Genomic DNA, 27,869 nt, shown 5'->3' with positions numbered 1-27,869 from the left:
CTTATATATAGACTCAGCAGGTCATCTTTTCATGAGCTGATTTGTTAAAAATTTCTCAAGTAAAGCCACATTTGTTGGAGGATCTTTCAACATAAAATAATATAAAGGTATGTGTCTGATCCTTCTAAAGAATTTGGCGTTTAAACAAAGTACAAATCTAGGTTCTATGAAGACTGCAAAACCAATAATCATATTAACATAAAGCTTTGCATGTTCTGAAAACTTAAGTGTATTTTCAGTTAAATTATTGCCTATGCTTTGTAATAACATATTTTCATTGAAAACGTTATGGTCTTAAATTCTAAATTTTTTAAATTACAAGTTATTAAAAGATTTTACACTCTCCTAGTCCTGATTTTGGTTTACATAATTTATAGCTACTTTTATACATATTACTAATGAAAAAATCTTGATTTATTATATCAAATGTATGAGTCTAATTTTAGAGTAGATTTTTGCCTTTTTACTGAGCTGAAGATTGATATATTTGACAATTGTTACTTGAATAATTCCGATTAATGAGGCCCTTAGAGCTCAAGCTGTTTATGCAATTTCATTTGAAATGTATTATAAGTAGTGTACCATAGATTATTATATGAACTACTCCTAGTGATTTTCAAATTCTTCTTTTGAAATAGAAAGCTTTTCAAGGGGAAATAAAGGTTAACAGGTTGAGTTGAAAAGATTTTTTTATTCCATTTCTCTAATTTTCAACCAAAGAGACGCTATGACCCACTTTGCTGTTGCTTTCCTCCCCACCTTTTTCTCCTGTCCAGTCCTCCTTTCCCTCTTGTGTTCTAGCCCTTGCTTAGGTCTCAATCAAGACTATGCGCCCTGCTCTTCACTCCCAGTAGTGAGGAGAAACTATGTGGAGAGACAAGCTCCTTTCCTGTAGCCAAATCAAGCCTTGCTTCCTCTGACTCAGCAGAAGCCCTGGGGCAGCAGACGGGGCAAAGCGAAAAGGAAAATGTTCCAAACGCCACTCAAGAAGCAGCGAGCAGAAGTGGGAGATGAGTTCTGAGGGTTTTCCTTGCTTTGGGGAGCGAGGCTGTGAGCACCCTGTAAATCTCTGTGAATAAATCAAACTTCAATGTTGTTATCAGCCATTTATTTCCTGGCTTTGCAAAGAGTACAGATAGATGACACACGTACACACACACACACACACACACACACACACACACGCTATCAGGTCAGTGCAAAATTGATTGCAGTTTTGCATTGTTGAACTTTGCTGTTTGATATTGGAATACATTCTTAAATGTGATTATGTTATGCATTATTTTAATGTGCATTTATTGCTTTCTGCTTTTTTGCTAACGACATTGCTTTCTGTATATTTTACATATATACAAACTGGGCTACCAAGTTCTGCCTCATCCGCTATATTCACCTGTCCTCTTGCCAACCGACTACCACTTCTTCAAGTATTTCAGCAACTTTGTGTGGAAAGCTGGAGAAGGAAATGGCAGCCCACTCCAGTGCTCTTGCCTGGAGAATCCCAGGGACAGGGGAGCCTGGTGGGCTGCCGTCTGTGGGGTCGCACAGAGTCGGACACGGCTGACGCGACTTCGCAGCAGCAGCATGGAAAACACTTCCACAACCAGCAAGGGGCAGAAATTCTTTCCAAGAGTTCACTGATCCAGAAGCACAGATTTCTATGCTACAAGAATAAACCAACTTATTTCTTGTTGGCAAAAATGTGTTGATTATAATGGTTCCTATTTCAATGAATAAAGATGTGTTTGAGCCTAGTTATAGTGATTTAAAATTTAAAGTCTGAAACTGCAATTACGTTTCTCCCAACCTGAAGAGAAGTGAAGTGAAAGTAGCTCAGTTGTGTCCCACTCTGCTACCCCGTGGATAGTCCATGGAATTCTCTAGGCAGAATACTGGAGTGGATAGCCATTCCCTTCTCCAGGGGATCTTCCCAACCCAGGGACTGAACCGAGGTCTCCCACATTGCAGGCAGATTCTTTACCAGCTGAGCCACCAGGGAAGCCCTTGCCCCAACCTAAATATGTATGTGTGTGTGTATGTATGTGTGTGTGTGTGTGTGTGTATACACACATGCATGTATATATATATGTGATATATATTTTCTTGTGCTCAAAAATCACTGCAGATGGTGGCTGCTGCCGTGAAATTAAAAGGTTCTTGGCTACTTGGAAAAAAAGTTGTGACAAGCCTAGACAGCATATGAAAAAGCAGAGACATTACTTTGCCAATAAAGGTCCGTATAGTCAAAGCTATGGCTTTTCCCATAGTCATGTATGGATGTGAGAGTTGGACCATAAAGAAGGCTGAGCGCCAAAGAACTGATGCTTGTTGGAGGAGACTTTTGAGAGTCCCTTGGACTACAAGAGAATCAAAGCAGTCAATCCTAAAGTAAATCAATGCTGGCTATTCATTGGAAGAGCTGATGCTGAAGCTCCAATATTTTGGCCACCTGATGTGAAGAGTCTATTCATTAGGAAAGACCCTGATGCTGGGAAATACTGAAGGCAGGAGAAAGGGACGACAGAGGACAGTATAGCTGGATGGCATCACTGACTCAGTGGACATGGGTTTGAGCCAGCTCTGGGAGATGGTGAAGGTCAGGGAAACCTGGAGTGCTGCAGTCCATGAGGTCACAGAGTCGGACATAGCTGAGGGACTGAACAACAGAAAATATATATATGTATGGATATGTATGTGTATATTTATCTATATATGTGTTTTTAAAGTGAGGAAATAACATTATTTAAGGGAAAATCTTCAAGATGTATACCAACTTTTAAACTTTTTCTCTTAAACTGCTGAGAACAAGGTATTAGGTGAAGAATTTTTTTTTTTCCAGATAATTAAAACCAATTTTGGAGAAGGAAATGGCAACCCTCTCCAGGATTCTCGCCTGCAGCATCCCATGGACAGAGATAACTGATGGGCTGTGGTCCACAGAGTCACAAGGAGTCAAGCACAACTGAAGTGACTTTGCACACACACAGGCAAAGTCAATGTAATCACAGTCCTGCCTAGTGAAAACCTCCGAAAAGTTAATTGGAGGTATATAGGTTTTGTAAATGGCTTTCTAGCATACATTTCCATACCCTTCCCCCATTCAGAGAATACCTTGTTCTCTAATAGGAATCCAGCCATAATCATATTGTCTATTGATCCTATAAATACCTCAAAAGAAATTTTATTGATTCCTAACCTTTTCCATTTCTCACTCATATTTTTCAGGATGTCAAACTTGGGACAATTTGACTCTGACTTTTACCCATCTAATTACACCATTGATAATCAGGAGCATACTTGTAATGATTTTAACCCCTGTGGAAATCTTTATGGATCTGGAAAGTAAGTACTTGACATGGAGAAATATGTTCTCATTTTAAAAAGTCATAATATTTTGGCATGGAGTTTCAGGTAGGGTGGTTTCCTTGGGGGAAGACAAACCTCTCCCCATTATTTCTCAGTAAAATGTCCAAGAAGAAATGTCAGGAAAGAGCAGGGAAATGAATTCAGTTCTCCATGAATGCCTTTGATTGCTGCAGGGCCGTTTATAGGTGAAGGGCTTGCCTCCTCTTTTCAAAATATCACTTAGCAGGGAGTGTGAATGCAGGCCCTGGGCAAACAAAATATTTTCTTTTTACCTGATATTTTCCAGGACACTCCTCAAGAAACAGCTTTTATTCAATTTAATAAATGTTTATTTAGTGCCTGCTTGTGTATCAGGAATTAAGGAAGGTGCTACAAACCCAAAGATACAGAAAAAATCCATAATCTTTTCCCTCACAATATTTAAAAATTTATGTTGAAGGGGACAACTAAATATGCTATTATAATGCAATGTGGCAATTCCTAAATGAAATCTAGATATACATAATTCAGAATGTGTTAGCTATTTAAGTTGATAGTTCAATGTGAGTTGAAAATAAATTTAAAGATGATTAAGAATTTAGTGTTTATCCTTTACTAATGCCCCAAATAGGGCAGGTAGGATTCGAAGAATTTGGTTTAAGTTCCAATTTTAGCATTCATTGTTTGTCGCATTAAGAAAGGCAACTCCCCTGACTGTCTTCAACTGAGAAATAAGGATATTAATAATAAGTTAATAATAAGTTAATTCTCTACCTCATGAGAATGATCTGAAAAGCAATTGTGTTAATATGTAGGGAAGTGTGTGTGAAGGTAAAACCATTATAGAAATGTTATTTTTTCATATAACTATAGTTTGTAGAGGCAATGAACACTTTGTTGCCAAGTCACTTAAACATTGTATTTGGTTATACAGTTGCTTCTTTAAATGTTCTTCTGTGGGTCTAGATTAGTGAAAGGTAAGAAGGAATACAGAGAAATTAAAGAACTTTTCCAAGGTCACATAGCTAGTAAAAAAATGAGGTTAGCCTACTAGCCCTAGGGTGTTGGATTAGACCCAGAACTAAGGTGGTCATATAATTTTTTGTAAAATCATGACATTTGGAGAGTAAAATGTGTGTTATTGGTAACAATGTTGATACAATACAAATAAACTGGATCATCTTAGGAAAACTGGGATGTTTGTTTCTTATGCCATTCCAACAAGTTTAGGGTGAAAAACTTCATAGCAAACATTTCAAATGTATTAATTCTTGAAGTTTATTTTTCACACACAGATAAGTACCTTGAAAACTTCAGAATTAAGAGAAAAAAGAAAACAGAATAAATACAGCTGGCAGTGGTGACTCTTCTGTTCCAGCTACGCCCAGGACAATCCTGACATTGTTTTCATGGGCTGACGACTCCCGCAGACACGGGCAGATCCGTGCTGTCTTCCAAGCTGTGTCCGAAGGGATGCTGCTGAACGGCTGCTGAAAGCGATAGGGAAAGCCATTGGTCCATAAGGTTTTCTTAAAATGGTTAAAGTTAAATATTTGGAATTTTATCTCATTTATGCCCCTAGTCTGTGTTGTCTAGCGTTTGTCAAGTTGCCGTAAGAATTTCTTAGAATGAAAAAAATCCATTCATCTGTCCAGGAGAGTGAAAGTGTTAGTCGCTCAGTCGTGTCCCACTCTTTGCGACCCCGTGGACTTTAGCCCGCCAGGCTCCTCTGTCCCTGGAATTCTCCAGGCAAGAACACTGGAGTGGGTTGCCACGCCCTCCTCCAGGGGATCTTCCTGACCTAGGGATCAAACCCAGGTCTCCTGCATTGCAGGCAGATCCTTTACTGTCTGAGCCATCATATCTAAATATTACCAGGCAAATTAAATATATTTAAAATATTTATAAGAAAAATAAGGGAGAAGGAATAGGCTGTCTAGAATTGGCTCATTGCAGAATTCAACAGTGGAAAAAGAACTTTATTTCATTTATGACTTACAATTTGCAGTCAGGAAAAAACACAAAAGTATCTGATGGCACGGGAAGTAGTTTGAGCATGAAGGTTTTGCAAGAGGGTAACTCAAAATATATAATCCACATGAGAGCTATCTAACAGGATTTTTCAGCTCTGTGTCCGTTTTATTGAAAGAATCCAGTCACCTGCTATTTCTTTTCTCTCTTCTCCAGATGGAATAGCACCTGGGTAGGGTCTGCAATCTACCTTTTCATGCTAAACAAAGCTAAAATGTCTGATAAAATAGAGACAAAGCTCTCTCCTTAATCAGGGACTCAGACTAGAGACTTCTCTTCTACCCTAGCCCACCCTGTCTCCTTTTTCCATTTGACTGCCCGTATCAACAGAATTTGAGGTGACGAGAAGATAAAAATTAATATAACCAAGTGAGGACAAGTTATGATTACATTATCAAGTTGGTGGCTTAGCCTACTTCAGATGCTTAGCATTTAAATCCAAGTCCTGATTTGAATGTGGTAACCTCTAAATTCTAACCCATGCTTCACGTCCAGGAATTAGAAAAGGGTATATTAACTGTGGTACTTTTATGAGGTACGTAAAACATGGAGTCAGGTCAGTGATTTACTGGTTTGCATCAAATGACTTGATATTTGATCTTTTATTCATACAGTGAATAGTTCAACTAAAATATATCCCAAATCAGAACAAGATGCTGACCATACTGGCAAAAGATATAGGAATTCAGTAGTAGGTTATAATCAATATGTCTATTTTTCTCTTTCTTCCCCGTGCACCATCCTCTCCTCCCCAATATGAAATCACATCCAAAAAAAATTTATTCTGCTCAGTGAATGGCATTGTGATCTGAAGCTGGTTGAATGTGTTTATTATGAATAAATAAATTTGTATAAAGTTTTCTTAGTTTAATGTGGACTTTTCTCATTAAAAAGCTTAACTATCCATTCATTCAGATAGGCGATATTTCCAATGCTTGCAGCCAATTATCTAGGCTGAATTTTCTCACTGTAGTTTTCCAGTTTTTGAAATGAGCAATCTCTTCCAATAATTTAGAGTAATAAAGTGTGGTTTCTGCAGAAAGGTGACAACAACTGGAAAATTCCCTTTAAAAGTTTCAGGAGGCCTTCAGCAAGTACATACTGAATCAGCTTTTCTGAATCCCTAGAGATCTTCCTCTAATGTCTTAAATGGCTCTGTCAATGCCACATAGCTCTGTGTGCCTGCTGACTGAGCCAGCATCCGGGCATGCTAAACAAGCCCAACCCCCTGGCCACCATATCCTAAAACACACAGCCGTCAAACTCACCCTGTACAATCGAGGTACTTAGAATGTCTGTTTACTGGCTTAACTGGAGACTTATATAGATAAAGTGTTTCTGGGAGTTCAGACTAAAGTTTTTTAGCCAATGGATATTTTTGTTGTCATGCTATTTCAAGGGTTTAGCTGGTGGCTCAGTAGTAAAGAATCTGCCTGTCCATGCAGGAGACGTGAGTTTGATTCCTGGAGAAGGAAATGGCAACCCACTTCAGTATTCTTGCTTGGGAAATCCGATGGGCAGAGGAGACTGGCAGTCCATTGGGTCGCAAAGAGGTGGACACCAATTAGTGACTAAACAACAATGCTATTTCAAATGATCTGTTGCAAATTCTGAAAACTTTCATAGTCTCAGGTTCCTGAAGAAGTATAATGTCACCCAACTGTGTGAAAATCACACATATTTGAACGTTAGTCCAAATGTGGAGACGGACTTACAATGAGCTATGCTTATTTGATGGTATACTCCTTGCCCCCGATTTACACTTCAGCTTGCCATAGGACGCTGGGAGTCCGCGCACCACCCCCATTCCCCTGGGATCAGGCTGACAAAGGAAAGTAGCATCAGTCGACCATCATGATAGAAGTCCAGAACTATATGGACTTCATAAAATATGTAGCTAGTGATCATCTGATGGGACACAGAAAACTGACTACAAGAAACAATTCTGCAACCACAACAATTATAATTGAGTCACCTAACAGTGATCTTCTATCTTCCATGTTTACATGGGAAGGTGAATGTTAAGTTCTATTGCTACAGAAACAGGTAGAAACATTTTCCCCATGGAGGCCATGCCCTATCTCAACACAATATCATCTGAGTAAAGACACGCCTCTTCAGGCTGGTTGGAATTGTACAACCCCAGCTATAGGTGGTGAAAAGGGGCATGCTGAAGAATTAGTGAGCACTCGGAGGGTTTGTATACGGACCAGGGGTGCCCATTGCTTCATGGGTTGTGGATAGACATCCTGGCACGCCTATAGTGGAGATTCTCCCGGTAGGAAAACACAGGTTGGGTGGTATGTTGTGAAGGTCAGTGTGGGTGTTCCAGGGGAACCGAAGTGGGGAAAAGCTGGAGATGACCACCACAGAAGGAATACAAACTCGTGGACTCTGATTAATGTTGTTCTCTATGAGGAAGTGGCGGGCTGGAAATCAACTACCTACAAATACAGGAGATGCTGTTCCAGGGAGGGAGGGAGCTGTCTAGAGTGCTTCAGAGTCAGTCTCAGGAAGAGAACATGCACACACTTAGCTAATGGTCATTGATTGCTTCTTATATGCCCAGCGCTAATCTAAGTGCTTTATTTATTTCAGATAATTTAATCCATAATAACTTTATTAGTTCTATCATTGTCCTCCTTTTACAGATGAAGAAACAGAGGCATAGGAGGTGAAACAGTTTGCCTAAGAGTATAAAATTGGGATTTGAATGCAGGCATTTGGACTCCAGAAGTCCTGTTTGCCAACCACTCTACTTGGTTCAGAATACATCCCACCATGCAACTATCATTACAGGCAGAAATATAATACGTAGAGTCAGAAAATAAAAGAGGGGAAATGTGACCAGAAAGGTTGCCAGTTGTTCTAAAGGAACTTTTTGCAGTCATTTCACTGTTGTTTGAAATGATTTTTAGAAGAGATGCCTGCTAACAAAGCTAATGTTTAAATCCCACCTGCCAGAGTCCAGTGTTTGTTTTGGTCTAATTCAGTAATTTGGAATAATGTGTTGGGTTTTAAATCATTAAAATTATAGTATTTACCTTCCCAACGGGCTAACTAAGCTGCTCTGTAATCAGGAACCATTCTTTATGTTTCTTTCCTTTCCTTTAGTTGAAAACAATTTGAAATGACCACATAACGTTGTAGACTAGCCCCCATTTCTTCCTTCAATTCTCTAGCTTTAAGAAGTTATTTACTAAGATTGTTTTTCTCACATAAATGGTAAAATAAAGAACAAATAAAAGCACAATCAAGGAAATATTGAAACATTATGTTTTGACAAAACTAAATTGTGTATTTCAATAGAGGAACAGTGAAGCCAGGTATGAAAGACTTTTAATCAGGGACTCAAAGATAATTTGATTGGAAATAACTATCTGGGAAGGGCCAGAGCTCTTCTGTGTTTGGGGGTCTATTTCTGTTTTGTAAATAAGTTCATTTGTTAGATTCCACATATAAGCCATATTATGTGATATTTGCCTTTGGTTTGCTTCACTTAGTATGACTGTGATTTTTTAATTGCTATTTGCCCAGACTTATAGGGAATGTCCTATATGGTGATAATCCCTGAAAAATCAGTGGAAAAGCAGCATCATGTAGGGAGAAGGGCATTGCTCAGACAGACAGCTTCAGCTCACTGTCCAACGCTTGAATGTTACTGTGTGTTGCCAGACAAGTCATTCAGTCTCCATGAATCTGTATTTCTTTTTCTGTAAGATGAGATTAAAACTACAGTTTTTACTTTGCAGACTATTAATTATGTGAAAAAAAAGTGAAGTCTCCAACACGTTGCAAATAATCAGTGCATGTCAGTCAGTATGGATCATTCTTCTAGAGAGTTTTCTCACAACTACTTTTCATTTTTCTTTTGTTTAGGTTAAACATCAAGCAAGTTAATTTTTTCTTGGATGAATAGTCATAAAAACCAGGAGAAATTATAAAAGGAAAATTGCAGTTTCCTTCCTTGCTTTATCATGATATCGCTTTCTTAGATGTATCAGTATCAATATTTTCCTTTTTCTAGACAGCAAGCCAGTGATCAGCCTCAGCCTGCCTTTGTCCCAGCAGAGATGCTCATGTCATCAGGCTACTCTGGACAGTTTTTTCAGCCAGCATCCAACCAGGATTATTATTCACCGTCTTCTTACATTGACAGCTTTGATGAAGAGCCTCCTTTACTAGAAGATAAGTTAAAGAAGTGCTATTAATGTGTGCACAGCTTGCAGAATAATAGCAATAATCAGCTCTTAACACACCCCATCAGCATGCTGCATGTAGTGTTTATGTGACTGTTCCACATATAAACGAGAGTCTGCCGGACAGACACATTAAACCAATGGGCGTTTGTCTCCTGTTTGTGTGGGGAAAATCTGAAGTAGATACGTGCTAATGCTATGTCGATCTTGCAGTTTTTAAATGTTTCATCACTGTTTCTTGCATGTGGACTCCCTGGCCATCTCTAGACAACAGTGAACATCTTTGGGCAAAGTAATTATATCAAAGTAACCACTCTTCCCACCCAGCTAATGTAGCTACTTTATAGCAGCATGCTTTACTATTTTCTGCTATGCTTGCCAGGGGGCAACAGGGGTAGTTTCTCAATATTCTATTTTTGTTATCATGGAGATGCGAGTTTTTTTTTTTTTTTTTTAATCCTTCCTGGCTCATGTGAGCCCCCTCATCTCATCTAGGTATGACTAAGTGAGGAGGAATATGACTCCAGTAAGTAGCACTGCTGGTGGCAGGGAAACCTGGGGACCCTTACAGATGAACGTTTCCTCCAGAGATTTCAGGGATCTCCCATCCATTGATTTTTTTCTATTTAAAAAATTTTTAAGATTCAGCCAATTTATGTCTGCTACTTTTGTTCCTATGGCATGTCAGCATGATGCTAGAAAACTAAAATTCAAGGAGATTTAAATTTGGGAGCCAAGGAGAAATATTCACAGGATAACTGCTCTCTTTTCTATGTAGTCCAATGAAAACAGATAGGTTAACATTCCCACTATTTTACACCAAAAGATCATTGTTTGGACACAGCCAGCCACCTGATATTAAAACATTCTTCTCTCTTCGCCTTCAAAATTAAGAAGAGGGTAAAGATTTAAACCATTCAGAAAAGTACAGAGAGTTATATAATCAATTTGTTGGAACTTTCGAGGCCAGTTAAATTTTTGCATCTTTTATGCTTAACCATGCATTCTAAGTTACCTCTATATCTGGTACCTAACACCTGAAAGTTATAAGCTATTTTCATTAGGTGTTTGCCATGACCCTCCCAACATCTCTACTTAAAAAAATAAAAATAAAAAACTTATCATTGGCTATATTCAAAAATAGAAATTTGGAAAATATAGAAACATATGAATAAAAATATAAAAGTCACTGAAAATTTTGTTTCTGAGACATGACTATCATTAATGATTTGATAATATTTATTCCAGCCTTTATTCTATTTTCTATGAATATATATATATATATATACACAGTTAAAAATGAAATACTACCTGTCTTTGAATATATATATTTGTAAATACTTAAAAATTAGATCATACTATGGATGTGAAGTTTTGCATTGTTTAAAGTCACCTTATATCATAAGCATTTTTATCTTTGCATTCTTTAAAGTCATTAAATATTATTTGGAAACGTGATCTATTGTATACAAGTGCATGCACAGTCAGTCACTAAGTCATGTCCAACTCACTGTGACCGCATAGACTACAGCCTGCCACACTCCTACGTCCATGGGATTGTCCAGGCAAGAATAGTAGAATGGGTTGTCATTTCCTTCCCCAGGGGAGCCTCCTGACGAGGGATCAAACCCATGTCTCCTGCACTGGTAGGCAGATTCCTTACCACCGAGCCACCTGAGGGGCCCATTATATACAAATATCATCATTTACATCTGGCTTAGCAGTTAAAAATCCATCTGCAATGCAGGAGACACAGGCTCGATTGATCCCTGAGTCCGGAAGATCCCCTGGAGAAGGAAATGATAGCCTGCTCGTTTTCTTGCCTGGAAGATCCCATGGACAGAGGAGACTAGTCTGTGGGGTCACAAGAGTCGTACATGACTTAGTGACGAAATCACCACCATAATTTAAATCTTAAATATTGTTCCTTTATAATAGATAATGCTTTGGTGAACATCACATTAGATAACTTTGACCTGTACAAAATCTGTCCTCAGGATCGATCTATAACATTGGGATTGCTGGGTCAAAGGCATTTACCCTGTCAGACTCATCTGGAAAAATGATGAGCCAATACACCTACACAGTATAATAGTAAATGTCTTTGTTAATTTGATAGGCAAAAAAATAATACTTCTTATTTCTTGGTTACTAGAGAAGTTAGACTTTCTTTTCATGACCATTGACTGTTTTTACTTCTTTCTGTTTTTAAAGTTCTTTCTTTGCCAGATTTCCTATTGGAATCTTAAGACTTTTCCTTCCTTTTTTTATTTATAGAGATATTTATATGGTAAAGATATTTATTATTGTCTGGAATATGTACTTCATGCTTTTTTCATAGATTGTGTTTGCCACCTAATTTATTTATGGGATATTAGAGCATATAGACATTTTAATATTTATGTTTACAACCCCCAAAACATTTTTCTGGGTAATTTTTTTTCCAGTTGTTCTTTGTTTAGACTATATTTCTCCAGCTCTAAAGCCAGAAAGATATATCCTCTTATAGATTCTTAAATTTTTTAATTATCTTTTTGTTCTGGACTTAAATTTTTAATTCATTGAAAATTGTTTTAGGTTAGTATGTGAAGCAGAATTTAACTTTTTTATGATTAATCAATTTTTCCTATAATATTTACTGAATACAATCTTTTCTACTTGTCTCAAATACCTCCATTCTGATATTCTAAACTCTAATACATTCTCCTGTGATGTCTTCTCAAATTTCAAATAGGAAATATATTAAATTTCCCCTCCTCCATTTTACAGCTTAGAGAAATTCCTAGAATTTTTTTTCTCTTTGTGATTATATTCACCAAATATATATTAGAAATGACAGTAGCTAATATAATTTCGTATTTTGAGTCTATGGAATTTCTGGACTCTGATCCAATAATGCTCTTTCAGCCAGGATGACTTTGTGAAGCTTCAAGCATTATCTGTCGAAAAGGTATAAAAAGACCATATGCAGGATTTCTAGGGTAAGATGATAAATGACATTTGCTAGTTTTTATTGAGCATACACCAAAACAACCTATAAAATTATGAAGCTGTAATAATTACCCCTTGCACAAAAACATGCTGTTTGAAAATGTGTTTGTTTATTCCTCAGTTTGCTGTCTAAAAAGCTTGCTTTTGCTTGGTTTTCTGTAAGAATGATAACTTTTGCTATGTGATAATGTGCAATCAATGTGTTAACAAATGCATCTTGATAAATAATAGTCAATTCAAATCTGTCAGACTAGAAAAATTACTGTGACATTTGGTATTTATATTTGCAGCATAGCCTGATGTTCATATTTGAAAGGCCAGTGCCACAATTTGCATAGAAAACAAAGCTATTAATTCATTTTTATAGCATATATATTGTACACTTTACTACCACTAGATGACAGCAAAACAATAAATTTTGCATCAAGTTTCATAGTAGTTTCATCTTTTTTATCTTGTAAAATAAGGTGTTATATTAGAGTACTACAGTTGATAAATACATATAGTTTCATTTGCATACCATGTAATAAATTTTAAAACAAAATATTATGGAAATATATTTTGGTAAAAAACACATAAGATGTTTTTGCTTATGGAAAAATTTATTAGATCTTATGTTCATTTACTGTTTCATGACTCAGTGTTGAAACGTGCAAAAGTTAATTATGCCATTAAATAAGTGCCTGAAATCAGTAACAAGGTCTTGTAAAAAATTTTCATCTGGGTTTCTTCAAGCATAATAATTACACTTTTTGAGGAAAAAGTTATTTTGAATTAGAAGTCACTTTATTGTAGTAAGAACTGAAAGCATATTGTTAATGTCAATGTCTAAATTGAAAATAAAATTTGAAAACAAAGTAAGTCTCAGGTGACATCAACTTCAACTTAAGCATTAGTCTGTTTTTAAAATCTTCTGCTACTTTAAATATCACATTAGACAGCCTAACCTATTTTAAATTGATGAACTGCTCATATTTTCCAAAGTATATGTTCACTAAGAAATATATAAATGCACTGTAAAAGTAAAAAGGGAGGTTGAAATGTAAAATTATTTGCTCACTTTTAATTTAATTCAAATTAAATTCATATTTCTTTTCAAGTTTGGGTGGCTAGCAGTTGTCAACCTGGATGTGGAAAGAGTGAAAGATACACCTTCTATCCTAATTCAGGCCACGTCTGGCTGATATTCTGAAAATGCCCAGGTCCCTGTTGGAGCAAGACCCCTCTGTGTCATGGCAGTCACTGAAGTTTCATCTGACACCTTCCGTGTAGGATGCTAGCTCTGCAGGGTGTTTAGGTGGTACACGCCACTGTGGAAGGAATTGAACGATACCCTGTCTTTGACCAAAGAGGGTTACTAAATCCTGTGCAGGGACGATGAATGCCAGGTACCAATGATTTGGGAATACAATCCTTCAAATGGGAGAGCTGAGCACACTTTAAAAAATACAAACATTACGAGATTAGATGCACATTGACTCAACCAAAGCTATGGTTAAAAGGGCGGGTTCTTTTTCTGCTTTTCTGACCTTTTACCAATCTCTTCCTACTTCCCCTACCCCATGGCAACCACTTTTCTACTCTGACTCTGTGTGACTTAAATTTTCTTAGACTCCACATACAAGTGATACCGTGCAGTATTTGGCTTTTTATTTCTGGTTTATTTCACTTAGAAAAACGCCCTCAACGTCCATTCATTTGTCACAAATGGTAGAATTTCCTCATTTTTTATGACTAAATAGTATTCCTTTGTGTGTATGTGTGTGTGTGTGTGCGTGTGCGTGCATGCACTTAATTGCTCAGTTGTGTCCAGCCCTTTGTGACCCCATGGACTGTAGCCCACCAGGCAGCTTCTCCAGGCAGGAATACTAGAGAGGGTTGCCATGACCTCCTCCTGGGGATCTTCCCAACCCAGGGATCGAACCCAGGTCTCACACATTGCAGGTAGATTATCCTCTGAGCCACCAGAGAAGCCCATGAATACTGGAGTGGGTAGCCTATCCCTTCTCCAGGGGATCTTCCCAACCCAGGAACTGAACTGGGGTCTCCTGCATTGCAGGCGGATTCTTTACCAGCTGAGCTACCAGGGAAGCCCTCCACAGTGTGTGTATATATATATATACACCATAGCTTTTAACTCTATTCACCCATCAAGGGACACGTAGGTGGTTTTGACTGCTGTACCCAACGCTGCTATCTTCCCAGGCGGCACTCATCGTAAGTAACCCGCCCTCGTCTGGAGAATGCCATGGACAGAGGAGCCCGGCGGCCACGGTACAGGGTCTCAGAGTCGGATACGAGTGGAGTGACTTAGCAGCGCTCACACACTGCTGCTCCCAAACTGGGGCTGCAGGTATCGCTCTGATATCATGTTTCTGTGTCCCTCATATATACTCCCAGCAGCGGCATAGCTGGGTCATATGGTGGTTCTGTTTTTTCATATTTGAGGAACCCCCACAGTGCTTTCCATAGCGGCTATACCGGTTAACAGCCCCGCCAACAATATGGAAGGGTTGCCTTTCTCCACATCCTCACCACACTGACTTCTTTTCCACATTAGCCACTCTAACAGGCGTGAGGTGATATTGCGATTTTGATTTGCATTTTCTTGATGATTAATGGTGCTGAGCACGTTTTCGTGTACCTGTTGGCCACGTGGATGTCTTCTTTGGGAAAATGTCTATTCAATTCCTCTACCCTTTTAATTGGACTGTTATCTATTTATTTATTTGAAAAGCATGAGTTCTTGTGTCAGATTCTCCAGTGCTGGAACCTGAACTTTCTATTACTGGCTTTGTGACTTGGAAAACGTACTTCATCTCCCCAAACTCCAACCATCTAATGCACAAAGTAGAAATAAACTAACAGTACTTGCCTCAGTGTGTGTCAGAAAGACCAACACATGTAAATCTTTCAGGGCTTACAGCAAAATTCAGTAAAAACATTCAGCTAAAAGATTTCCACTCTTTTCAACTGAAATGTATGTACTTTATAGTACTTTAGCTTCAGTTTTTCCTAACCCCCACCTCACTCTTACTCAAATTTAAAATGATAGTAGGAGGGAAATCAGCTTAATTACTGGTTCTTAAGTAGCGAAGTTACATTCCTCTTCCTTATAAATGTTTTTTTTCTACATCTTAAAGTTTATCAGAGTCGTAAGAAAAGTAACTGATGTAATGCTGGAATTTATTTCTATATTCAGTGTATGTCAAATGTCTGAGTGTTTTTCTTTTCTTTTTAATGAAAAATATATAAGAGGAACAGAATCTAGCAGAGGGGTATGTAATGTGGGAGTCAGAATTCTTTGAAAATAAGGCACTGGAAAAAAATTAGAAACTGCTAAATGAGTTTAGACTCACAAACACTGGGCTTCAGTAATTTTGGTTATTTTATTTTACCATCACTACTCAAAAAAGAGAAAGGTTAATTGTCTCAAGAATTCAGTCTCTGAATACACAGACTCAACAACACAGAGCTTTGGCCTGATTAAAATACGTGGGCACGCAGGATTGCTGTTACTTGCTGAAAGAACCATTGCCTTTTCTCTTCTGTGGAGTTTCACATAGTTAGCATAGCATAGCTCATTGGAAGAGTGGAAGTAAAATACTAGACCTAAGCTAAGTGTCTTCAGATTAAATAACACTGCCAGTTGAAAATTAGATGTCCTTTTCATCATAGGGGACAAAAGTAGGAAGTCAAGATAACCTGGAGTAACAGTCAAGTTTGGCCTTGGAGTACAGAATGAAGCAGGGCAAAGGCTGACAGAGTTTTCCAGGAGAACACACTGATCATAGCAAATACCTTCTTCCAACAACAGAGACAACTCTACACATGGACATCACCAGATGGTCAATACCGGGATCAGATTGAATATATACTATGCAGCCAAAGATGGAGAAGCTCTATACAGTCAGTAAAAACAAGACCAGGAGCTGACTATGGCTCAGATCATGAACTCCTAATTGCCAATTTCTGATCTAAATTGAAGAAAGTAGGGAAAACCACTTGACCATTCAGGTGACCTAAATCAAATCCCTTATGATCATACAGTGGAAGTGACAAATATTTTCAAGGGATTAAAGCTGATAGATAAAGCGTCTGAAGAACTATGGATGGAGAAGGTGGTAACCAAAACCATCCCTAAGAAGAAAACTGCAAATAGGTAAAATGGTCGTCTGAGGAGACCTTACAGTTAGCTGAGAAAAGAGAAGCAAAAGGCAAAGGAGAAAAGGAACATATATCCATATGAATGCAGAGTTCCAAAGACTAGCAAGGAGAGATAAGAAAGCCTTCCTCAGTCATCAGTGCGAAGAAATAGAGGAAAGACTGGAGACTCTTGAAGAAAATTAGAGATACCAAGGGAATATTTCATGCAAAGGTAGGCACAATGAAGGACTGAAATGGTAGGGACCTAACAGAAGCAGAAGATATTAAGAAGAGGTGGCAAGAATACACAGAAGAACTGTACAAAAAAGATCTTCATGACCCAGATAACCATGATGGTGTGATCACTCACCTAGAGCCAGACATCCTGGAATGTGAAGTCAAGTGAGCCTTAGAAAGCATCACCACGAACAAAGCTAGTGGGGCTGATGGAATTCCAGGTGAGCTGTTTCAAATCCTGAAAGATGATGCTGTGAAAGTGCTGCACTCAATATGCCAGCAAATCTGGAAAACTCAGCAGTGGCCACAGGACTGGAAAAGGTCAGTTTTCATTTCAATCCAATGAAAGGCAATGCCAAAGAATGTTCAAACTACCGCACAAGTGCACTCATCTCACACGCTAGTGAAGTAATGCTCAAAATTCTCCAAGCCAGGCTTCAACAGTACCTGAACCGTGAACTTCCAGATTTCCAAGCTGGATTTAGAAAAGGCAGAGGACCCAGAAATCAAATTGTCAACATCCACTGGATTATTGAAAAAGCAAGAGAATTTCAGAAAAATATCTACTTTTGCTTTATTGACTATGCTAAAGCCTTTGACTGTGGGAATCCCAACAAACTGTGGAAAATTCTGAAAGAGATGGGAATACCAGGCCACCTGACCTGCCTCTTGAGAAATCTGCAGGCAGGTCAAGAAGCAACAGTTTGAACCAGACATGGAAAAATGGACTGGTTTCAAGTTGGAAAAGGAGTACGTCAAGGCTGTATATTGTCACCCTGCTTATTTAACTTATATGCAGAGTACATCTTGCTAAATGCTTGACTGAGTGAAGCTGGAATCAAGATTGCCAGGAGAAAAAAAGACAACCTCAGATATGCAGATGACACCACCCTTAGGGCAGAAAGTGAAGAGGAACTAAAGAGCCTCTTGATGAAAGTGAAGGAGGAGAGTGAAAAAGCTAGCTTAAAACTCAATATTCAATAAACAAAGATAATGGCATCCAGTCCCATCACTTGATGGCAAATAGATGGGGAAACAGTGGAAACACTGACAGACTTTATTTTCGGGGCTCCAAAATCACTGCAGATGGTGACTGCAGCCATGAAATTAAAAGACGCTTACTCCTTGGAAAAAAAGCTATGATCAACATAAAAAACATATTTAAAAGCAGAGACAGTACTTTGCCAACAAAGGTCTGTCTAGTCAAAGTATGCTTTTTCCAGTGGTCATGTGTGGATGTGAGAGTTGAATGTGGATGTGAGAGTTTTTATAAAAAAGGCTGAGCACCCAAGAGTGGATCATTTTGAACTGTGGTGTTGAAGACTCTTGAGAGTCCTTTGGACTGCAAGGAGATCCAATCAGTCCATCTTAAAGGAAATCAGTCCTGAATATTCATTGGAAAGACTGATGCTGAAGCTGAAACTCCAATACTTTGGCCACCTCATGCAAAGAACTGACTCATTTGAAAAGTCCCTGATGCTGGGAATGTTTGAAGGTGGGAGGAGAAGGGGATGACAGAAGATGAGATGGTTGGATGGCATCACCGATTTGGTGAACACAAGTTTGAGCAAGCTCCGCAAGTTGGTGATGGACAGAGAAGCCTGGAATTCTGTAGTCCCTGGGGATGCAAATAGTCGGACATGACTGAGCAACTGAACTGAACTGATTTGAAAATGATGCATGTTTCATAGAACAAGTTTTCAAGTGTTAGCAGCCGAAAACACAGGAAAAAGAAATATCTAAATGTGCAATAAGATGGAACTTTTGGTTTGTTAGCTATCATTATATTTTATATCTTTACTGAAAATGTCCATTTCTTCACTTTTGGCTAGATTTTAACCATATATTTGCTGCAGAAGGCAGGAATTTTTTTCCTTGACTATATCTCTAAAATATATCCTCTAGGACATTGTGTGGGAATATACATTCTTTTTTTTTGTTTTAACGTTTCTATGTATCATACATATTACATAGAACTTTAGACTATGATGGTATAACAATCAGATTAAACTGCTGTGTAAATCAATGATTTAACTTTAATTAAAGAATATTATTCATGATTATTTTTCTATATTTATGTTATCTCTTTTTCTTTTTTTTTGCAGAACTTGGAATTAATTTTGATCACATATGGCAAAAAACCTTGACAGTGTTAAACCCAATGAAGCCAGCAGATGGCAGCATTATGAATGAAACAGACCTCACTGGGCCGGTCCTGTTCTGCGCGGCTCTAGGAGCCACCCTACTTCTGGTAATGAACAGAAATTTTTCTGTTCATTATGAACGGAAATGAACTAGAATTTTTTCTTTTTTAATTGAGGTAACATTGGTTTACAACATAATCTGGGTTTCATGTTTACAATATCGTATTTCTACTTCTGTATACACAACAGCCAAGTATCAGATTTTAATGGATGCCCCTCCAAATGTCATTTTTTGAAGTCGTCTTTGTAAATACAGAAAGAAGTATATCACTTTATAAACTGAAACTGTTTGTTTAATTCGTGACGACATTTTTTTGGTGAGAGAGACACACTCACTTGAACCGTAAACGGCGAAAGGAAACTGCCATGACTTCTTACAACAAATTTAAAAAAGTAAATTTAAACAGAATTTTGAAAATCAAATCACCAAGTCAGATTTTCAACAAAGCAGGAAATCATACAAATGATTTCATTATTGTTAAGCCTTTTTCTGTTGTTTAGAAAAGACATCAATCTGAAAAAATTGAAGGAACATGTGAAATTTGGAAATAATAGGGCCGAAATTTTATTTCTTGCTTTCTGTGTGATTTCTGTCGTAACACTAGACAAATATCCCGTATTTACTCATTATTTGCTTTTCTGGGTTGTGTCTCCAGACTATTGCAGATATTCTGTGAGGTCTGAGATGAGTCTCCTTGTTCCTGGTTAGGCTACTATGAATACACAGGCTTGCAATGATAAGCAGTGATTTGTTTTTTCGTCCTGTATATTTCCCCCATCATTTTAGTTTTCTGTTTTTTATGAAGGCATTTCCCCCACTGACTTCACCATTTGTCTTGTGTTTGGGTCTCATTCTTTAAATATGGGAGCAGTGACATCAGGAGTCACCAAAAAAGAACATTTTTCCTCCTAAGTAAAGTTTAGAAGACATTCTAGCTCATACTTTAGAAAAATGTTTTCTCCCCCTCAAAAAAGGAGAGAAAAAGAAGAAATAGGGAAGGTCTATGATTTTACATTAAGGCGGTAATGACAGTACATTAAAAGCAGAGGATGAAAGAGATGGTTAAGCCAGTCTGACAAGTACTTTTCATTAAGGCACAAAATGGTAAACTTGGCAAGAGAGATGATATAGAAAATTTAAGATGCTAGGAAAAGTCCTTGAATTAATTATTCAGTTCACTTCCGTTTCTTACAGCTATCCACTCCTCTAATGTAGCTATACTTCTCAAAAGTAGCTATGAAATGTATTTGCAACTAAATTACTTTTCCCTTTGCATTACTAACTACATAATACTAATCAAAATTCTGATAGAAATCTAGTTTCTGCATTGTAACTTGGTCAATAAGTACGTCATGTTTATCCAATACAACAGTACCTAGTTATGGCATCTTATTTCTTCCTTTGAACTACAGCAAATGCAAATACTCTGCAAGTATAACACTACATCAACTAGAGTTTTAATTTAGTTTCAAACGTTCCTTCTGTCTTTGCCACAGTAATTTGCTAATATTAGATTAAGTTGCAAGTGAAGTGAAAGTGGAAGTGAAGTTGCTCCGTCGTGTCCGACTCTTTGCGACCCCGTGGACTGTAGCCTACAGTCTCCTCCGTCCATGGGATTTTCCAGGCAAGAGTACCCGAGTGGGTTGCCATTTCCTTCTCCAGGGGATCTTCCCAACCCAGGGATCGAACCCGGGTCTCCTGCATTGTGGGCAGACACTTTACCGTCTGAGCCACCAGTAAGACCATGCAAATTAATCAAATAGTCAGAAACAATTAACTTAACATGTTAACTCTTGTTTCTTTATCAGGTAATTTGTATTATAACAGCTGTTTGTTTTTTCGTAGAAAATATTACTGTTACCATCTCCTAAAGGAAAAAATTAATCCCATTAAGATATTTTTTGGGTATATAATGTTAGTTGTAATTATTTAAATATTTTAAGTGTAAAACAATACAAACAAAGAACTCAACTGAGAGTGAAAAATTCGGATCTGCCCCTAACTTTGCCTCCAGATAAGATCCTGAACCTTTTATTTCTTATTTCTAGGCCTTCATTTTTTTCACTTTGAAGGCAAAAAAAAAAAAAAAAAGGCTCATACAAGTGATTCTTAAGGTTCATTTCAGTTCTGAAATTTGGGGAAATGTGTAAAAATTCATATTTTCTCAAAGATTTTAGGCAGCTATTTTCACTTCAACTTTACCATCACATGCGGCTACTCCAGAGTTGATTCTGATACATACAGAACAATAAGGACTGAAAAATTCAGCTGGATATTAATAAAGCTAAATTTAACTCAGAGTCCATTTGAGGCTGTTAACCTTGTCCTGGTATCTGAAATTAAAATGTAAAAGATGACTTTATGAGCTGGTAGTGCTCTATACTAAAGAAAGCAAGACTAAATCCAGAAACAATATTCAAATCTGCTCATTATCTCCAGAGGTGTAATGTTCATAGTCACATACTCATCATTTTTATGATTTATGTTGATATAAAGCACAATATCTTTTAGTGGACTTTCTTCATGTTGCAGGAAGCAAACCAGAAAGAACTTCTTTCAAACACTCAACACAGATTTCAGTTTACTTATTCTTCCTCTTAAAATTATTTTCAACCCCCAAACCATAAACACAAGTGTTTTAAAACTATGGCTCCATTTAATTTTTCTAGTAGAGCTAAAAGTGTGATCTGGAGAAGGGACATGCACGGCCAATATAAAAGCATAATCAAGAATAAGAAGTATTTCAGATAAAGATGCAGTAATGGTACAAGGATGATCTCAAAAATTTGAAATGTAAAAAGAAATTGAACATTTATTTTCCACTTCAATTACAAATCCTTATTAGAATTTGAAACAAATTAAAATATAAGAATGGCCCCTGCCAAATGTAATTAAGCCTCAAACTGGATAATCTAACAAGAGAAAGAGATAAAGAGAGAAGTCAGTAACTGATATGAAAAAGGATAATTTTACTACCAAATTAATTTAATCCACCCTCTGTTTACCCTATTCACAAAACTGGTTAGGGTCACAGGCCAGCTGTGTGTCCTTCGAATGTAGGGAAGTTGTGTATTACCGTTACAACTATTTGTACCTCTGAATTATCCCATCCAATTAAATGTCAAGTAAAATGTTTCTCTAATCATGAAAGTTATTTGAAATTGTCACTATTTTCCAAGTGGAACAAGCTCACCCAATAGTGCAGTACATAACTGATGTGTTTCTTTTAGCATACCCATTAGCATTATCAGCATTACTTCACAAAATAGCCAGAAGGACTTATTATGGCTAATGCAGGGGAGAATTCTGCAGCATAGCCCAGGGACATTTTGTGAAAGAACTTAGTAGTGATCAACTTCCCTAACTGCAGAGGAAGAAAAATTCAAAATAGCTTGACAGTTTTGAACAATAAAATGGTCATGATATTCTCCATAAATAAATATCTCTTTATTCTGTAAGACATAAGGACTTCATGAATAACAGCTATGGAAAAGAAAAAAATGACAGCTAAAAAGCTCTCTGTGAATCAATTTTGTTAGTTTTGTATAATTTCCATGAAAATCAGAGTCAGCCTCTTCAATCTTTATCTAGAATTTCTAACCAGCTTAATGTATATATAAAAATGACATGCATTTTTTACTGGAGATTTGGCCTCCTCAGATAGCAAACATTAAAACATCTTCTGTTGAATGAACAATAGTTTGTGACTTTCCCTGGATGAATTTAATGGAGCTGCTTGAGCAACAAGCCTCCAGTACTGTGTGGGTGATGGCTATCTGACGAATGCTCAGATCAATGGTCTCTCCTGAATACTTCAGTCTGACTTCCTTTAGCAATACCTTTATGGTTCACTATTGCTTGCTTTATGTAAATCAGTTTTTCATCAAGCCTGTTTAGCTAAGCTGGTAATAGGCATTATGAAAACATAGGATTCTCTGTCACATAAGTTTGGGATATGCTAGCTTGCATGTGTGTGCATTCTCAGTTGTGTCCACCTCTTTGGGACGCCACGGACTGTAGCCAGCCAGGCTCCTCCGTCCATGGGATTTTCCCGGCAAGAATACTGGAGTGGGTTGCCATCTCCTCCTTCAGGGAATCTCTCTGACCCAGAGATCGAACTCACGGATCCTACATCTCCTGCGTTGGAAGATGGATTTGTGGCTCAGCTGTTAAAGAATTTGCCTACAATGCAGGAGGCCTGGGATCTATTCCTGGGTTGAGAAGGTCCCCTGGAGAAGGGAATGGCTACCCACTCCAGTATTCTGGCCTGGAGAATTCCATGGACTGTATGTCCATGGGGTCACAAAGAGTCAGACACGACTGAGCCACTTTCACTTTCACTTTCTTTGCTACTGTGCCACCTGGGTCCCCTTCTTTTGTCACTTGTTAGAGCTTCTGCAGGAATTAAGGGCCTAACTTGTAGCGCCAGGCCGCCTGGGTTCAAGCCAAGCGTCACTGCTTAGCATTGTTTCACTGTAGGCAAGTCCCATAATCTCTCTGCAGTTTCTTCCTGTGTATAATGGGTACAACAATGATACCTACTCATTATATTGTGTGGATTAAATAAATTAATTTACGTGAAATCTCTAGAATAGGACCTAAGATAGTAAATGCAACAGATGTTTGCTAATATTACTATTATGTCTTATAAATCTCCAAGACTAAATCGGAATTTTTTCATTCATTTAATTGTTCAACAAATATGGGAAGAAAATATATCCACACCTACGCCTAGTACCCCAGCAGGCAATCTATAACAAAAATATCAGTCTGGGAGTATAAGCATGCTTGTGCCATCCCGTGTATAGAGGAGGGGATTGTTTTCATGACCTGAATCCATATTACAATCAATGTTTTCTTTAGAGCTCCCCATCTCCTGATGCTTATACTCCAAAGACATGAACAACATTGAGCTGACTGATTCAAAAGTATTCTCTGCTTTGTTGACAATCGGATTTCTTCTTGATGTTCACTGTGTATCCAGGCTGTTTTCTTCCCGTTGTTTCAGGCAGGAAAAGTCCAGTTTGGTTACGTGTATGGCGTGAGCGCTGTTGGCTGCCTAGGCATCCACGCCTTGCTGAACCTGATGAGCTCGGCGGGAGTGTCCCGCGGCTGCGTGGCCAGCGTGCTGGGTTACTGCCTGCTCCCCATGGTCATCCTCTCCGGCTGCGCCGTCTTCTTCTCGCTGCAGTAAGTGTCTGTGTCCCTGATCGACCCCGCATGCACAAACATCGCCAAAGCTTGCCGCCTCAGTGCAACAGTTAACCTCCTTCTGATCATTTTAGTAGGAAGATTGGGGAAACTGGCTATTAAAAGCTACACACAGTTTCAGGAAAGTAGGTAGGTTTTGGCTCAGGTGCTGTTCCTATTTCAATGATTTAAAAAATAAATTAAACCAAGTTATCTTTAAAATTGGCATTTCATTCGTAGTCACATTCTTCAATATGAACTATTGCCATGGGTAATATAACCAACTACAGAAAATTCACTTGTTTGAATTAGGAAGAGTAAGTGCCTGGTGAACCCTGACAAGTTGCCTCAGCTCCCAGGCACTCTGTCTTCTAGGAGGGAAGCAACTGTTCTTTCTCAGCTGGGCTCCTTGTATTGCAGAATTCCCAGGAACCCTGGTGAGGATACTGATGCTAGAGAACTTCATGGCATATACACTCAGCCAATATTTTTTTTTCTTTTTTACTTCCTGGGCAGTTAGTATTTGTAATTCAAAGAATATGTATAAGAATTCAGCGAATACACTTCGGTTGGGCACTTTCCTAGGGCGTATACAGAGCACTTGCTTTGGGTTGGGGAGAGCAAGTAATTCCATAGTCCTCTGACACCTCCATGCTCCAAAAACCCAATTAGAAATAAACATTTGCCATCAGTGCTCATTTTTCCATATAGACACAATTCACATTTTTTTCTTGGATGATCCAAGTTTTAGGTTATTAACACCGTATTGGATAGGTCATTATATAAAGACTTTGTCAATGCCAGATAAACATTTTAGAAAGACTAATATTTTTGTTTAGATATTATCTCAGACACTTTCTTCGTAACATTATCGAGAATTGAATAGGTGGAAGTGTTTTTTTGTTTTAATATGGTTTCATTTTGAAAATAAGTCTTTCTTTAAAAAAAATTATTGTAGTGTAGCTGACTTAGAATACTATGTTAGTTTCAATTGTGCAGCCAAGTGAATCTGTTGTACATATATCCACTATTTTTTGCATTCTTTTCCCATATGGGCTCGTACAGGGTATTAAATATATCTCAGTAAATGCACCTCTGGCTCACGTTGTGGGCTTCCCTTCCCAGGGAAGGGGGCGAGCTTTCCCTCTTCAGAGCAGAGTTCGCTGCGTGGTCCAGGAGGTCCTTATTAGTTACCTACTCCATATGTAGTAGAGCGTATATGTCATTCACAATCTTCCAGTTTATCCCGCCCACTCTTCACCCCCCGGTAACTCTAAGTTTGTTGGAAGTAACGGTCTTCAGAATAACATAGAGCAAACCCTTACGTTACCAGTGAGTACTCAAACTCTTAAAAAAGAGGAATACAATGGCAAATGGAAACCTTGAATGTGTAAATACAATGTGAAAAGTGAATGAATGTCACTCAGTCGTGTCCAGCTCTTTGTGATCCCATGGACTGTAGTCTGCCGGGCTCCTCTGTCCATGGAGAATCCTCCAGACCAGAATACTGGAATGGTTAACCATTCCCTTCTCCAGGGGATCATCCCAACCCAGGGATAGAACCCAGGTCTCCCGCATTGCAGGCAGATTCTTCACCATCTGAGCCACCAGCGAAGCCCACAGTGTGAGTTAGGTGTATATTTACTGAATCTTGTCCCTGGCTTTTGTATATCATGTTCTTTAACTAGCTCTTGTGTTTTACTATGTTGTTTAATATGGATGTTTGACATGTTACTACAGAGTTCAGTTTTACAATTTCTATTTTGTCAGATGCTTTTGCCAAAGAATACTATAATGATCTGCCATTTAAAAATTTTTATGTTTTAGGCATTATTTCTAGCAGAGTTGAGCTTTGGGGCATCTTAAATCACTCTGGATTATTAGAAGAACAAAATAAAAACTACAACTCGAATTTTGAGAATCATCAAAAGTCTGATATTTTTCATAAGATTTTCATTCTGAAATGTAAAGGATGATTTAAGAATCCATTAAGTTATATTAATAAGGAACAACTAACTGATCCCTAAAGGCTATGAAACTGAAAGTACCTTTTTGGGCATATCACTATAACATTCAAATGAATCATATATAATCTCATATTTTTGTTCACAAAAACTGGTAAAGTGAATCCTCTAAATTTTATTTCTAATAGGTATTAATTAAACCAATAGACATAATATTTATTATAGTGCTTTAAAATATGTTTGGTTTATTTATAATCTAAGCCATTGCCAACTACACAGTGTACCTTTTCACTTGTCTTGCTTTGGTTCAACTATTAAGAGTAGATATTTCTGTCATCCTCACAAATAATAAGCACAATTCTCAATTTCAAATTCAACCAGATCAAGTGAGGCAGTATAGTTGGATGGCAAACAGAACAATATGCTGGGAGTTAGCAGCTCTTGACTTAATGCCCATCTTACTTGCAGTTTTTGTCAAGTCACTTCATTCTCATTTCTTCCTAAAGAACCAATTGCCTCCACAGTTACTTTCTGAAGATACCAATTTGAACAAATCCATTTCAATATTATAAAAGTCTACACCTACACCACCCAAAGGGATCTTCAGCAATGAGGTGGGAGGCCACACACATCTGTGCCTTCCTGCTCCATCTGTCCCCTCCCTGAGCTGTGTCTGGCTTTGCCGTCTCGGACAACAACCCAGGACATGGCCCTGGATCACTGGGGGGTGGGAACCCCACTGGAATTCAAGTCAGTCATTTTTCTGCTCACACAGTAGGTACATGTAGGAAGAAAGCAGGGAACAGAAATTTGTAGTTATATAAAAAAAAATTTGTAGTTATAACAGAAGTCTCTAAATATAGTTCATATAAAAGAATTTTAGTAATTGCAATTTGACTTATGAAAGTGACTGCAGGTCAATCCTCTTTCCAGTCATCTGAGTTTTTACCTACCTATGAAATATTTAGCTTCTAGTGGTGAGCTTGACTCAAAATTCTCACTGGCTGAGGCCTTTAGTTCCTATGACCCTTCACCCTCATTTCACGAATGGAGGACATATACCAAGGACATTTTAGAGGCAGCTGTGATTCCACAGCCCCTTTCTCTCCTGGTGTAGATAACCACCTCTTTGGTCTCTGCTGCAGGGGCACCTTCGGAACTGTGTCGGCCCTGGTCATCACTGGCTGGTGTAGCCTCTCAGCCTCCAAAATCTTCATGTCAGCTTTGGCCATGGAAGGACAGCAGCTTCTCATTGCCTATCCTTGCGCCTTACTTTATGGACTCTTTGCCCTCTTAACAGTTTTCTGAAGCGTGTTCAAGATGGCATTATGGGATTCTATTTGTTTGCTGTTCAGGTTATCTTGGAAATGGTTTAGCATTCACATTTGGTCATATGATTTCTGTTTTTATCGCTGTTAAGAGAATAATAAGCAGAGAGACAAAATAGCACTTAAGGATGGGACTCTAATAGGCTGCTTGGTTTGAATGATGATTTGCTTTTTGGTTGGTGCATTAAAACAATTTAAAATACTTTAAAATAAAAGGATATATAGTTGTTGTA

General features: G+C 38.0%; 1 protein-coding gene across 4 annotated transcripts; it reads left to right on the top strand.

Moving 5' to 3' along the window:
• On the top strand, nucleotides 1-27,869 carry YIPF7 (Yip1 domain family member 7). 4 transcript variants are annotated; one of them, XM_043871367.1, is made up of 6 exons: nucleotides 1-107; nucleotides 3,226-3,342; nucleotides 9,404-9,564; nucleotides 19,055-19,200; nucleotides 24,139-24,344; nucleotides 27,454-27,869. In XM_043871367.1, exons 2-6 carry the CDS (start codon nucleotides 3,227-3,229, stop codon nucleotides 27,614-27,616), a joined length of 792 nt encoding a protein of 263 aa, XP_043727302.1. In that variant the 5' UTR covers nucleotides 1-107; nucleotide 3,226; the 3' UTR covers nucleotides 27,617-27,869. The 4 variants fall into 4 exon arrangements, with proteins under 4 accessions (XP_043727302.1, XP_043727303.1, XP_043727301.1 ...); XM_043871368.1 differs by lacking the exon at nucleotides 1-107 and adding an exon at nucleotides 2,215-2,233; XM_043871366.1 differs by lacking the exon at nucleotides 1-107 and adding an exon at nucleotides 2,881-3,045.

The sequence above is a fragment of the Cervus elaphus genome, chromosome 17 (assembly GCF_910594005.1).
Source record: "Cervus elaphus chromosome 17, mCerEla1.1, whole genome shotgun sequence".
Classification (NCBI taxonomy): domain Eukaryota; kingdom Metazoa; phylum Chordata; class Mammalia; order Artiodactyla; family Cervidae; genus Cervus; species Cervus elaphus.
This window is presented reverse-complemented; position numbering and strand designations above follow the sequence as displayed.

Coding starts and splice junctions, on each gene's coding strand:
- YIPF7 (XM_043871367.1), top strand. CDS start 3,227: ATGTCAAACTTGGGACAATTTGACTCTGACTTTTACCCATCTAATTAC. Junction 3,343..9,403: donor AATCTTTATGGATCTGGAAA/GTAAGTACTTGA, acceptor TCCTTTTTCTAG/ACAGCAAGCCAGTGATCAGC. Junction 24,345..27,453: donor GCCGTCTTCTTCTCGCTGCA/GTAAGTGTCTGT, acceptor TCTCTGCTGCAG/GGGCACCTTCGGAACTGTGT.